The 16,013-nt window shown below is 38.5% G+C and overlaps 1 protein-coding gene across 1 annotated transcript in view; it reads right to left on the reverse strand.

Moving 5' to 3' along the window:
- Syx18 (syntaxin 18) overlaps positions 1 to 16,013 on the reverse strand; it is a 131,299-nt gene that overhangs the window by 31,259 nt on the left and 84,027 nt on the right. Inside the window, exon 6 of the mRNA XM_090368710.1 lies at positions 10,642 to 10,831. Coding sequence (XP_090224836.1) covers positions 10,642 to 10,831 — 190 coding nt within the window. The remainder of the gene's footprint in view (positions 1 to 10,641; positions 10,832 to 16,013) is intronic.

Here is a 16,013-nt window from a genome sequence, read left to right on the forward strand (position 1 = left end):
AGAAAACTTCATATCTGACTGCACAATTACTCCCAGGTCTTTTTCATTTTCTACCATCCTAAGTGTAGTACCACACAGTTGGTACGTTCCTCTGGGGTTACTTCTACCCATATACAGTACTTTGCATTTGTCAATGTTAAACTTCAGTTGCCACTTCTCAGCCCATCTTCCCAAATTTTCTAGATTCCTGTTGCAGTAGCACACTGCCATTACTGTCATTAACAACCCTGCCAACCTTTGTATCATCTGCAAACTTCGACATTAAGCCTGATATACCTTCATCAATATCATTGATAAATATACAAAACAATAGTGGACCCAACACCGAACCCTGTGGGACTCCACTAATAACATTAGTCCCCGAAGAGCAGTGCCCATTGATTACTACGCTCTGTCTTCTCCCACTCAACCATCCTTTTATCCATTGTAGCAACTTACCCTTAATACCATTCTGCTCCAATTTGTACAGTAGTCTTCCATGCGCAACAGTGTCAAAAGCTTTCCTGAAATTCAAGTATATGATATCAAAATTATTTTTTGCATCCAGTTCCTTTGTAACCACATCATAATATCCAATCAAATTTGTCAGACAAGACTTTCCCTTAACAAACCTATGCTGTGTCTGAATTATTGCTGCAGTCTTGTCCAGATGATCCTGCAATGCATCTTTAACCAGTGACTCCATTATTTTACCCGTAACAGAAGTTAAACTGTTGAAATATTTATGCTTCACACCAACCAATTTAAATAAAATAAAATGTAAGTTTATTTACAATTAAAATACAATTAAAATATATATACTATGACAGAAATGGAAATTAAAATAAAAGCGTTAAAATCTTTAAAATAACTGAACAAAGTAAAACTAATAAAAACAGATGTATTTACAATAAATATAAAATGACTGTGACTGAAGTTAAAATAATAAAATATTAATAAAAGCACTAAAAACTGTAGCTTTCGGAGACAACAGACTCCTTTCTCAACAGTGTGCTTCTGTTGTACGACAACATCCTTAAATAGCAGGCCCACGGCACTTGTCACATGGTCCCACAGGAATATGGTTGGAATTTCCCACCTGCGTGCTGGAACCGGAAATGGCTCGAGAGCGCGCCAATAAAAACCGATCATCTCATTCAAGAACAACAGTTTCAAGGAGGGGGTGTATGTGAACACCCCTATCCCTGTTAATAGTGTTACCGCTAGCCGCCCAAATGCGCAGGCTCTCAAGCCATTTACGGTCCCAGAACCCTTGAGCTCGGTCAGTGATGATCACAGCTTCAGGGGAAATCTGATGCTGCTTCTCCCAATAGTGCTCAGCCACAGCAGACTTCACATAATTTGCAGTTTGTATAGCCTTCATGTGCTCGCCCAGACGTTCTTTAAGTCGTCGCCCTGTCTCACCAACATAACAAACCCCGCAATCCGGGCATTTAATTTCATATACCACTCCACTACTAACTTCTTTTGCTATGGGGTCTTTAACTTGTGATATCACTGTGTGCAACCTCCGTCCCGGAAGTTGCACACGGCGTATCTGGCACCCCCGCACTGTACGTGCAATGCGTTCAATAAGGCCTGGATAGTAAGCAATGTACGCAGTGATCATAGGGGCAGACGACTCACTACGCGTGGAGCCTACCCCTCTAATAAATTTATCCAAAACCCTATGGAGATAGCCACATTTCTTGAGGTCTGCTGTGACTCTAATAATTTCTCTCTCTTTATCCTCGGGGGTACTGCAGTGGCACCCAACCTTATCTATTAAGGCCTTAACCACACTGTTCTTGTGTTGGCTGGTTTGTGCCAAGCTATAATGGGTATATTGCCCTGGCACATAGGTTTCCTGAAAACTTTGTCTTAAGCCTACAACCTTATATGATCACCAACACATCAAGAAACGGGAGGGATCCCTCTGTCTCTACCTCCGAGGTAAATTGGATGAAAGGGGAGAAGCTATTAAGCACATTAAGTATTTGATCTTCCTTCTCCTTCTGTATGATGGTAAAAGTATCATCCGCGTATCTTTTCCATTTACATATGGGAAATTCCACACCATCAAAGATCCTAACTTCCAATTCTTCCAGGGCTAAATTAGCCACAACAGCACTAATGGGGGAACCCATGGCTGTGCCATGACCCTGCCTATACATAACGTCTTGAAAGACCATGGTGGTACTGGACAGGCAAAATTCTACACCTTCACAAATATCATTAATACTTAACAAAGACCTGGTATTTAATATAACTGGATAGATCCCACCCACCCCAGGTGCCTTTCTTATGTTTAACTTCAACAATTTCTCATCCAATTTGCTCTTAGTTATTACAAAATCATTAAGCACCCTGCTACAATTTGATAACGTTCTGGCATTTTCAATCCTTAATAACTCCTGATGTGTGAATGTAGATGCAAAATATTCATTCAGTTTGTTTGCTATCTGAACAGGATGATCAACAGTCGAACCATCGATATCAAGTGGACCAATGTGATTCATCCCCTTCCTTTTAGAGTTTATATAAGTAAAAAAATCCTTGCTGTTTTTCTTAGCATCCTTTGCCAAAGATTTCTGGTAATCTGCCTTCGCCTGCCTAACCTCCTTTGTGACTTGATTACAGACTAGCTCATATCTGCCATAGGCTTCTGTGTCGCCTGATAATTTATATGCATCTCATGCATTTTTATTCTCTGCCACGAGCCTCATTAGTTCATTTGACAACCATTTAGGCCTAAAGAAATATTGTTCAAGGTTATTGTTCAACTAAGAAATATTGTTCAAAGTTTAGGCCTAAATGGATGTCAGATGAACTAATGAGACACATGGCAGAGAAAAAAAATGCATGGGATACATATAAATTAACACGTGGCGCAGAAGCCTATGATAGATATAAGCTGGTCTGTAACCAAGTCATAAAGGAGGTTAGGCAGGAAAAAGGCAGATTATGAGAAATCTTTGGCAAAGGATGCAAAGAAAAACAGCAAAGATTTCTTTACTTATGTAAACTCTAGAAGGAAGGGGATGAATCAGATTTGTCCACTTGATATCGATGATTCAACTGTTGATGATCCTGCTCAGGCAGCTAACAAACTAAATGAATATTTTGCATCAACATTCACACATGAGGAGTTATTCAGCGAGAGGAGTGCCCGAGGTGTATTCAACTCTGGCAGTAAGCTAGATAATCTTGTAATAACTGAGAGTAAAGTGGAGGAGAAATTGTTGAAGATAAACACAAGGCACCTGGGGTGGATGGGATCTATCCAGTTATATTAAAGGAGGTAAGCAAACCCCTAGCCATAATTATGAGAGCTTCCTTGGACTCAGGGGAGGTACCCATAGACTGTAGAAGTGCAAATGTGACCCCAATTCACAAATGAGGATTAAAGGCTGACACAAGTAATTAGAGACCTGTGAGTTTAACTTCTGTTCCAGGAAAATTAATGGAGGCACTGGTTAAAGAAGCACTGCAGGATCATCTAGACAAGACTTCAGTTATAGCTCGGACACAGCATGGTTTTGTTAAGGGGAAGTCTTGCCTGACCAATTTGATTGGATACTATGATGCAGTCACAAAAGAGCTGGATGAAGGGAATAACTTTGATATTATATACTTCGATCATAGAAAGGTTTTTGATACTGTTGCACATGGAAGACTGCTGCACAAATTGGAGCAGTGTGGCATTGGAGGCAAATTGCTGCTATGGATAAAGGGGTGGTTGAGCGGGAGAAGACAGAGAGTGGTAATCAATGGACACTGCTCATCGTGGACTAATGTTATTAGTGGAGTCCCTTAGGGTTCAGTGTTGGGTCCATTATTGTTTTCTGTATTTATAAATAATATTGATGATGGTATATCAAGCTTAATGCCAAGTTTGCAGACGATACAAAGGTTGGCAGGGTAGTTAAGGACACTACTGATGATATGCTGCTGCAATAGGATCTGGAAAGGTTGAGCAGATGGGCTGAGAGGTGGCAAATTAAGTTTAACATTGACAAATGTAAAGTACTACATATGGGAAACAGCAACCCCAGAGCAACGTATCGACTCTGTGGTACTACACTGACAGTGGTAGAGAACGAAAAGGATCTGGGGGTAATTGTGCAGGCAGATATGAAGTTCTCTGAGCAGTGCAGACGGGCTGCAAGAGTAGCTCATGGAGTATTGTCAATGATATACAGGAATTTTTCCAGCAGGGATAAGGAGGTGATTATTCCCTTGTATAAGGCAATGGTCAGGCCACACCTTGAGTACTGTATACAGGTCTGGAGGCCTCATTTCAAGAAGGATGTAGAGCTACTGGAACGAGTACAGAGAAGGGCAACAAGATTTAGTGAATGGAACGAAGAGTTGCTCTTACGAAGAAAGGCTTAAGTTTTGCAAATTACAATGTCTGGAGACTAGGCACCAGCGAGGTGATCTGATAGAGGTGTATAAAGCCTTGAATGGTTTGAGCATGCTCAATGCTGATGGGATTCTTCCTCTTGCTCAGAATAATCACCTGAGAGGGCATAAATTCAAATTGAGGAAAGACAGATGTAGGATAGATGTACGGACATTTGCCTTTAGCCAGCGAGTAGTTGGTTGGTGGAACAGACTTCCATCCCTTGTTATGGAAGTTGATAGCCTAAATAAATTTAAGGCTCAGCTGGACAGGTATTTCGAATGAACGGAGGGGTGAAGTGGAAGGGTTTTTTTTTTTTTTTTTGGCTGATGCTGCATAAGCTTGCTTTCTTGCATCATATGCCTCTACTAATGCTAATGCTAAACCTTGAACAATATTTCTTAATAGGTATGAAACGTTTAGTAGCTTCCACAATTAATTCCTTGAATGCTTCCCACTTAGAATTTGCTGTTGGTAGCATCATCAGTTGATCCCACTGTACAGAATTTAAAAACTGTCTGAGACCACTGTAGTCACCTTTACGGAAGCAAAAACCCTTTCCTTTACCCTTGATATTAATTATATCTTTAAGTAAATCCCACATCGGTATACTGTGATCACTACCGTCTAGTGGTTCCTTTTCCTGCAAATTCTTAATAAGATGGTCAATTGTTGGAACAAATGATGGGTAAAGATGGGTAGTTTGAATAAATTTTATGAAGAACTAGAAAAACTGTTAGAGATAATGGAATAGTGTAAGGGTTGGCAATTGCTAGACATTCCATTACTTTGGAAAGAATTGAAGTGCAATGGGGCAATAACTAGAAGGGAAGGATTTGTTCTCCTTTGTAGGAACTGGCTGGTTATGAGCAAGTTTCCATGCAGAGGGAAAAACACTAGAGAAATTTCTTCTAATATTTTTCTATCATAAGGCCAAAGGGAGGCAATGAATGAAATGTGTGCAGTACAGTGGGGTATCATCAATGGAAAAATTAGAGGAAAAGTAGGCTACTAATAAGTCAGCTTTATCTTTATATAAGGATGCAACAAAACCATCCCATGATGTAGCAGAAGTGAAAGTGTGCATGGAAAAAATTTATGAAATTTTCAAAAATCTGACTTTGAAATTGCCAAAAGTTGATCCATCATAATATTATTCTTAGTTTGAACATCACACAAGTCCTTTTAGTGTTTCTTTCCTAGGAAACAAACAAACACCTGGAGCTATATCTAGATTACAAGGGCTACCTGACTTAAACAATTCCGTGTTTGGCCAAAAAACACTATACAAGTAGCAATGAATGATCAATGAATGTAACAATGAAACAACCAGCTTTGGGGGTTCACACTTTTTCAGTCTTTTTCTTTGAGCTGCATCTCACGACTACAACATAGAGCTCTTCATTAACTCTCTTTACTAGCTCTTTATGAAATATGAGGTCTGAAAACACATTTTCATTATTATTACCATATGATGCAAGAGAGCAAGCTTATACATCATCAGCAGAAAAAAAAAAAAAAAAAAAAAAAGGAAAAGCGGAGAAAAAACCCACTTCCCATTCATCACTCCATCCACTTCAAAAGTTTGTCCAGTTCTTCTTTGAATTTATTTAAGCTATCAACTTCCACAATGATAGATGAAAGTTCGTTCCAACAATCAACCGCTCACTGGCAAAAGGCAAATTTCTGCACATCTATTCTGCAACTCTTTCCTCAATTTGAATTTATGCCCTGTTGTCAGCTGACAATAACAGATATTGTTATAAGCAAGTGAACTTTTACTGAAAGGAGGCATGGATGAAATGTATCTAAATGCTTCATGCTTTGTCACATTGCACTCTGCTACAGCCTTAAACAATGAGCATAACTTGAATATTCTTTATCAGACCTCATAACTGGTTAACAACTGTTTTGATCTTTAGGGTGTGCAGAAAGTGAAGCTATCTGTGAAATGCCATATTATTATCTTGAACAGTTAGAATATTCTTTGGAAAGCTATGGCTTAGACCAGTGATGGGCAAATTTTTTTAGGAGTGGGCCAAAAAAAAAAAAGAAAAAATTTTGGCGGGCCAATGTAATTTATTATAAAACGCAATAAAGACTAAAAAAAATAGTATATTTTAAAAATTCTTTAATACTAATGTGATGAATGAAGTTGTGACTGCATTTCTAAAAGTTCCTCATAATCTGGTTTTGGTTTGAACTGGAATGTACTGATTCTGAAAAGTGAAGTTAAATGCTTATCTGTCAGTCTGTTTCTAATACAACTCTTTCGAAGTTTCAGGGTAGAAAACACCTGTTCACATATACAGAATGAAGCAAACATAGCACTAACTTTCTGGGAGTGAGATATCAGATTTGGGAAACTTGATTTCGACAAAGACTTGTGGAACTGTAATTTTGGGACATTGCGAAACAACTGTTTGAGGTGATTGTTAGATTGCAATTCAATTAATTCAAGCTGTAAGTCTGGTCTCACTACTTCACAGTCCACGTTAAAAGGCATGCTGAAAATATCCAAGTCTTTTTCAATGGCACTGAAGTCTTGAAATCTTCATTTAAATTCAAGATGAAGTTTTCTCAGGCCATCTTCGTAACTCTTAAGCTTGTTTTTATTTACTGGGGCAATTGAATTTAATCTCGGGAAGTGAGACAAGTCAGTCTTAGCTATCTGATTAGCAAACAGAACAAGTTGTAGTTTAAAACCTCTGAGATGGCCCAAGATATCATCGATAAATTGATTTTTTCCTTGCATTTTGGCATTCAACTTGTTCGTGTGACACAGATAATTTGTGAAAAATGCAAGGTCCGAAAGCCATGCTGTATCTTCCAATATTTCACACTCCACAGACCACGGTTTCTCATGGAAGAATGACACTATCTCGTCTTTCAGCTGTCAAACTCACTCAAAGACGTGTCCTGCACTCAGCCACCTAACTTTCGTGCAATACAGCACATCACAGTATTCAGATTGCATGGACTCAAGAAAAATCTCGAAATTGTCTGTGAGTAAGCCCACGAGATCAAATAGTATTTACAAGCTTCATGATTACATCAAGCACAGGTTTCATATTCAAGGCAGATTTACACAGGGTATCTTGATGTACAACACAATGAAGAAAAACAACATTATTCCCGAAGTATTTTTGATTAAATATCCCAACAAATCCAGATTTTTTACATGTCATACTTTGTGCTCCATCAGTCGTAATATTACATATGTTTGTTATGGGTACTTCAATGTTGAAAGCCCTTCCTGAAATTCATGAAAAATATCAGACCCTATTGTTGTTCCTTTTAACGACCGCATGCATGCCAATTCCTCAATAATAGAAAAGTTTTAATCAACACCTCATAAATAATACTAGCTGAGCAGTATCATTTATATCAGTGCTTTCATCCATAGTAATGGAGCAGAATTTAAATTGAGCAATCTTTGACTCCAACTGTAATGTCACATTTTTATTTATGGCTTCGACTCTAGAAGTCACAGTTTTTCAGGATAAGCTTACAGTTTCAAAATCTTTTTTCTTGTCAGGACATAAAACATCACAAACTTGGAGCATACAGTGTTTAACAAACTCCCCATCAGAGAGAGCTTTATTACTTTTAGCAATATTGTATGCTACAATATAACCTGCATATGTAGCTGCTTTCTGAGAACAATTTTTTTCTTAAAAAAATTTTGGTAACTTGATAATTTTTTGCGAAGATTTTCTACTTTTCTTTTCCTTTCATATTCGGACATTGCTTCATAATTGGAATTTTTATGCTTAGAAGTGAAGTGGCGGGAAATGTTGTATTCTTTGAAGACTGCTACAGTTTCATTGCAGATGAGACACAGTGGTTTATCCTTTACAACTGTGAAAAAGTACTTCCAGGTTCATTCATCTTTGAAAACACGGCACTCTGAATCAATTTTACATTTTTTAGTAGACATTTTGGGGTTGAAATATTTTACTAATATCCACAATAAAACTCACAAGCACCAACAACAATACTATTTTTAATAATTTCACCATCATGACACTAACATTCAACATTTATGAAGTTGGAATGCGTCGGCCTGTCCGCCATCTTTCCATTCAACAGTAGGTTCCCGCTTCACATACATTCCCGAACCGACTAATGTTATTTGATGTGGTCATGTGGATAAATATTAGCGCCTCTGTTGTTGTTAATATAAACTCGTAAGCGGTATATCTAAATTCTTCTTTCCAAATCTTGTTTCTATTTTTTTTTTATTTAAATATAAAAGCAAATAAGTATATTTTATACATATTTATTAGGGCGGGTTCCATTTTTTGCACATGCAAAAGTTTTTAAATAAATTATCACAACTATATTTTGCATATGCAAAAAATATTCAAATTTCTATGTACATTTTTGCATATGCAAAAAATGGAACACGCCCTTAAATAAATTTTTTTTAAACATTGAAATTGAAAATTTCTATACTATTGTTTTAAAATCTGCGGCAGGCCGGATAGAACCTCTAGACAGGCCGCATCTGGCCCACGGGTTGTAGTTTGCCCATCACTGGCTTAGACAGAGGATAGCAGTTTAAAGTGAAATGAGAAAAAAAAAGGATTTTTATCTCAAGAATAATTTTAGTGAGATTACCCGTGTAAACAGATCTCCTGTTTGTGTGGCGCCTCCATAGCCAGGTGGGAAGGAGCAGCAGTGCGTAGCACACGCTTCTTGATTAGACCAGGGTTCAAGCCCGTCACCACCAAATACGGAGGACGCGGAAAGGTCAGGGAATGACCACCGCATATCCCGGAGCAATATCGCCTTAGTTGCTAATGCTCCTAAAAAAAAAAAAAAACCTGTTTGTGCAGACCATGGTTATTTAAATCTCCTGATGCTTAATATCTATTGATGTTAGCATTAGGAGATTTAAAACAGTAATTCAATCAGTACCCCAGTTACCATTCTTATAACGGCAAACAACACAAGGCTGAAAATGGTCCTGCAATAGACTCCATCACCAAGTTGTGCTCTGAGTAACTAGAGAAATAATACTAACTGTGTAGTCTGAAGGATTGCTGGTGAGAAAAAGAACAAGTATTAGGTACTGTATGTGGTTAATGAATAAATTGTCTGAAATCATTAGAAATAGCACAAACGTTAGCTTCTCTACCAATCGGATCTATATACAGGGTGTTTCAGTTAAACGTTTCAGAACTTCTAAGAGGGGTAGGGTACATCCTGACAACTCGAAATCATATAGCAATGTGGGGTCGGAAATGCTTTCCTGAAGCGGTGTTGTACACAGAAGCACCATAAAGAAAAGAGACCGTAAGTGAGAAATCGTTTTAATAATACATGAAAAGAAGCAAAAGGTACATGGATTATCAAGTAGATAGGTCTAACCGGACCTATCTACTTGATCTTTCTGCAGCAAGTATTGCCACAACTTTTGAGAGATGAACAGATTTCTGCATCGACGCAACAGACAATGTGGTTCCAACACGATGGAGCCCCTGCCCATTATAGCGGAGATGTTCGTAACTACCTGGATGTCACATTTGGTCAATAGTGGATCGGACGTGGTGGTCCCGTGCGTTGGCCTGCTCAGTCACCCGACCTATCATGTCTTGATTTTTATTTCTGGGGTCATATGAAATCGCTAGTTTATGACACCCCTGTTGACAATGCTGAGGAGCTGGTTGCAAGAATCGCAGTAGCTGCCGAAGAAATTCGAAATTCGCCTGGAGTATTCCAGAATGTTCGGATGTCCATGCGTCGGAGATGTGAGGCGTGCATTGTAGCCCGTGGAAGAAACTTTGAACACTTACTTTAATCCATGTACCTTTTGCTTCTTTTCATGTATTATTAAAACGATTTCTCACTTACGGTCTCTTTTCTTTTTATGGTGCTTCTGTGTACAACACCGCTTCAGAAAAGCATTTCCGACCCCACATTGCTATATGATTTCGAGTTGTCAGGATGTACCCTACCCCTCTTAGAAGTTCTGAAACGTTTAACTGAAACACCCTGTATAGTTCTGAACATTAAAATCGCCTATAAAATTACTTCACTGTGATCAAATGGAAGTATAAATTTTTTTTTTCAGTACCTATAACATTATTTAGGAAAAGGGAAAAAATGAATAAGAAATATTCATAAATGGCCATGGCATACATATTTAAACTGAATTATAAAAGATTCCATTTGCCTATTCATGTTACCTTAAGCATTGTGCCTACTGATGCATTAAATTCATGCAAATAATAAAAAATAAAAAAACTAACCATCTGTATTTCTTCTGGAGATAGATCTAAATTATCACTGAGTGTTGAATTTTGTTCCCCAGACATTTCTTTTTGTCTTGGAACTTTAGAATCAGGTTCATTATAGGTTGGCTGCTGCTGTGGAATATGACTTTCTGTCAATCCCTCAGAGGAGAATTTTCGTCTCTTTGCATCGCTCTCTAGCCGTAACCTGAAATTCATAAGGACAGTAATTAATAAATAAATGTATGCTATAATTCTGTATAAACATATAGATATAATTCACTGTGTACATTATCTGTCCAGTGTAAACACTGCACAGCATATGCAATAATAGTGGGGTATTTCAAGAGTTTTTTTTTTTTTTTTTTATGTAAACCCCAAACACGAGAGGTATTAGAATCTATAGTACTTAATACCGTGCTTGGGTTGGAGGTTGAGAAGATGAAAGAAGATATTTGTTGACATTGGACTTGAACTTCTGTAGACTGTAATTTTCAGGAAATATGTATGAAGGAAGGTTGTTCCAGAAAACGGCAGTTGAATGAATAAATGAGGAAGATGAAAAGTTGGTTCTGTGAGTTTGAAGTTGGACAGTAATTGGATGTTGGCTGGTGGCGGCATGTGTTCGGACTGTTTTGAAAGAGAGAGCGGGAATTATAGAAGCCAATTCAGAAGAACAATGACCATGGAAGTATCTGTAGAAAAGGCATGCAGCAAAAACTGTACGTCTATGGGACAGCGAGTGCAGACACTCTGTTAGAGATGAACCATTAATTAACCTAACTGCCCTCTTCTGAATGGAATCAAGAAGCCTGAGAGAGGTTTTGGGGGGCACCACCCCAGATGTGGGAACAATATTCCATGGTAGGGCAGATTTGCGAATTGTACAGAGTGAACAGCTGTTTGGAAGAAAAGTAATGCCGAGAGTGAAAGAGAAAACCAAGTTTTTTAGATGCAATATTTGTAATGTGCTTGTGCCAAGAGAGATCAGAAGTCAGGGTAATTCCCAAAGGAGATATATCATTTTGCCTAGAAATCGGAGTGTCACCAAAGATAAGCATAGGAGCAGAAGAATCCTTTTTGTGAGATATAAGACCAGACTGAGTTTTAGAAGGATTGAAATCAACTAAGTTCTCTTTGCCCCAATGGAGAATTACCTGGAGATCGGCATTTAAGGAATTGGTAGCAGATTTTCGAAAAGTTAAAGCTGATTGAGCAGGGCAAGGTTTCTCAAAATGGAAATGGAATGCAATATGCTGTCATCGGCAAAACTACGGATAGGATTTCCAGTCAATGGAAAAAGGTCATTTATATACAAAAGGAAAAGAGTGGGGGAAAAGAACTGAACCTTGGGGGACACTGGCATTAGTGGAGAAGTTAGAAGACAGAGAGCCATCTACCAACACCCTCAGTGAGCGATCAGAGAGAAAACTGGATAACCAATTACAAAAAACAGTAGGCAAACCATAAGACGGAAGCTTGTTTAGAAGACCTTTACGCCAAACATGATCGAAAGCCTTTGAGATGTGGAGAGCAACTGCTTGAGTTTTACCACACTTTTCAATTGAATCAGTCCATAAATGGGCAACATAAGCCAGAATAGCACCAGTGGATCGACACTGGTGGAACCCATACTGGTGATCGTAGATCAGACGAAAGGTTTCTAGGTAGTTTAAGAGTTGGTGGTTAATTGATTTCTCCATTACTTCAATTGATTAATTGATTTCTCCACTGCATGGCAGTTAATTGATTTCGCCATTACAATGGGACGATAATTGGATGGGAGGGATTTGTCACCCTTTTTAGGAACTGGCTGGATATGAGCAAATTTCCAAGCAGAAGGGAAAACACCTTTGGAATAAGAAAGTGAAAAAAGGCGGCAAAGAACAGGAGTAAGTTCAGGAGCACAGGTTTTGAGAACAAGTGGAGAAATACCATCAGGACCTGGGGCTTTCTTAGCATCAAGATTCGTCAAAATCCTTCTGACATCCTTTTGACGGAAGACCAGAGGAGGCATTGAATGGAGCGTGTTGGGAATGGTGGGAGGTGTTTTACCAAGATCATTAATACATGAGTTGGAAGGAAAATAGGATGTTAGCAGGTCAGCTTTATCCTTGGCTGAAGAGACAACAGAACAATCTGGTTTTGACAGAGGTGGGAGCAGAGATGGGCAAAAGTTGTGGCCAACAGCTTTGGCAAGAGACCAGAATACTCGGCTACCATTAAGGTAAGAAGCAAGTTTTCTACTCTTAGCCTGTTCAAACTCTAGTTTGGACTGATTAATAACTGTCTTACAATTGTTGCGAGCTTTGGTGTAGGCAGAAAATGAAACTGAAGAATTAGAAACAAGCCAATTACGATATGCAACATTCTTCTCTTCAACAGCCTTAGCACATTTATTGGAAAACCAAGGTTTAGATAAAGAACAAAATTTTAAAGTGGAATGTGGGATAAAGGATTCCATTCCTACAAGAATAATTTCACTGACACGATCAGAGCAAACACTGACATCAGAAGTTTTGAAACAGTAATCCGACCAAGGAAAAGAAGAAAAGAAATCTTGCAGGTCATCCCATTTTGCATTCTTGTACTGCCAAACAATACGAGGTTGGGAATAGCCATGAGATAAAGGCTCCACTGGAGAAGAGACAATCACCAAGTTGTGATCTGAGGTGCCTAAAAGACCTCTCACTTCGACCGTGTACTTAGAAGGGTTGTTTGTGAGAAAAAGATCAAGCGTGCGTGTTGGCTGTATGGTTAGGATTGTGCGGTATTCTTGTAGGTAAATGAACAATCTGTGTAAGGTCATTAGTAATTGCAAAAGCCTCAGCATCTCGACCAGCTGGGTCGGTGTAACTAGAAAACGGAATCCAGCTGGAGTTGTGAACATTAAAATCACCAAGGAAAATTACTTCGCTGTTAGGAAAGTTGGACTGGAGAATTCAAGTTGCAAAGAGAGAAAGTCAAAGAACTCCAAGTGATCAGTGGAATTGGGAGAATGGTATAGACAACAGATGAATTTGACACAATGAGGTAGAGAGATTTTAAGCCAGAGAAGATCAAAAAGAGGAGATTCCAAATTACCAAGTCTCTGACAGGGAATATCGGAACGGACATATGTACAAGTACCACCTTTGAGGCGAAAGGAATCATACAATGAATAATTTGGGAAACTGAGATGAACAGTAATTGAATCAACCGATAACTGAGATTCTGTTAGAAAAAGTACATGGGGTTTCGCAGACTGCAATTGGAAATGGACATTATTGAGATTAGAATTGAGACCATGTATATTTGTCAAATGAATTAGGAAGTGTTTGGGAGGTTTAGATCTTTTCGCAGATAAGCTTACTCTATTAGTTTGACAATTCATGGTGTATTGAATAGTGAGAAAAAGTGGGTGGGACATGCTGTATGAAGTAATGAAATTTTTGGATTTGACGTACACATGGTAAGAATATACCCAGATCCTTGACATAACATGGCCTCGACAATGCCCCTCCTGCATACACACTACTCGGACTCCCTCCAGTCACTATCTGGCAGAATAAAGGTAGCAAGATTATACACTAGCTGATCTGGAAGCCTGCTAAAGAGTTACCAATAGGTTCGGTCCGGTGTACTAACTAGCAGCCGGCCTGCGAACACCGTTTTAGAGCTGTACCCTTGAAATGTAAGGAAGATTGGATCTCGCCACGAAATTCATCATAACCTCAAAAGTCATCAATCATACTGCATGATGGAAGAGATGGGGAAGGATTGACTGGAACTTAGCTCTGGAGACTAAACAATGGTTCCACCACTCCAAGCCTCCAATAAGCAAAGTGGTGGTATTGCACCGGTTGATGAGAGTCATCTGCCACCTAGAAGTATGTAGAAAATATTTTGTGATGTATTGTATGGTGCAAAATGAGATGATTATCTCATGATTACAGCTGTAGGTAGGGAGCAAATTCTGCTTTCTTTTGTAGTTAATCTCCCACTTCATCCACCCCCATAGTGGATGAATAATCCTAATACAGGCTACATCTTTTGACTATATCACATGTGTGTTTACAAGACAATTTGTATGTTGTGTGAGCAGAAAAACCAAGAATTACTTGTGGGGAAAAATCTGCTCCCTCCTCACCTGAGATTGAATAGCTCATATCTGATGAGTATGAGCTTGGCACACCCAGGGTTCTGAGCTGGATATCATCATTCTTCTCTTTTTGGTGATTCTCTCTCTCTCTCTCTCTCTCTCTCTCTCAGGCTACTCAAATTTTTTTGTTGGCTGGTGCACCATAAGCCTCAGGCTTCCTTGCACCATATGGCTAACAATAATAATAAAAATAATAACTACAGCCAGAGTTGAAAAGGCTAAAGAATTCAACCATTCATAGCCTCTGGTCTTCTGTGACCAGAAGACCAGAGTCCAAAATAAGAAGAAAAAATAAATTAGTCTAAAAATGACTTTATTTCAAAGTTATTAAACATCCAAAAAAATTACAAGCCTTAAATTTTTAAGTTTCATATGTCAAAGTAATGTCCCTGCACTTGAACATAGACCTGGTTCTGAAATTACTGACTACCAAACACACTTGAACATTCCCATATTGTACAGTTTTTACCATAGGCACACAGTGTTCATTGCTACAGTTTTATAAGAGCCAACTTCTGTTTAAGACATCAGACTCTTTAAATAATCCTACAGAAAAAAATAAAAGAATTTGCATTGGATGAGTGTGATGACCAATCAACAGAACCTTTCCAAAGCTATTCATGTGATTCGATAGGTTGCACTTGGGGGGGTAGTGGAAGCACAACGTCAGCTGAAATGAGAGGATCATGACAGACCACGAGACATCTTGAACAGAGAAAAATAACCTCAAGTAACCCTGGAAAAGCATCTTCCTAAAGTTTAAATTTAACTTCTCAAATACTGATATATATATATATATGTGGATAAATTAAAGATTCACTTCACATTTTACACAGCTGCTTGGTTTGTGATGACTTCTGTCAACCTTTAATTGTTCTGATTCAAAACCTTTCAGCAAGAGAAGAAAGTCAACTTTTATTATCACAGACAAACTAATAATGCATTACAAATTAGCATTAGCAGAGGCAAACGATGCAAGAAAGCTAGCTTATGCAGCATCAGCCAAAAAAAAAAGAAAGAAACCCTCCCATTTCACCCCTCCATTCGTTCCAAATGACTATCCAGCTCAGCCTTAAATTTATTTAGGCTATCAACTTCCACAACAAAAGATGGAAGTCTGTTCCACCAATCAACTACCCGCTGGCTAAAGGCAAATTTCCACACATCTATTCTACAACTGTCTTTCCTCAATTTGAAACTGTGCCCCTTCAGGTTCTTAATCTGAGCAAGAGGAAGAATCCCATCAGCA

This window comes from Mastigoproctus giganteus, chromosome 2 (assembly GCF_048544385.1).
Source record: "Mastigoproctus giganteus isolate SK-2022 chromosome 2, ASM4854438v1, whole genome shotgun sequence".
In the NCBI taxonomy this organism is placed as follows: Eukaryota; Metazoa; Arthropoda; class Arachnida; order Uropygi; family Thelyphonidae; genus Mastigoproctus; species Mastigoproctus giganteus.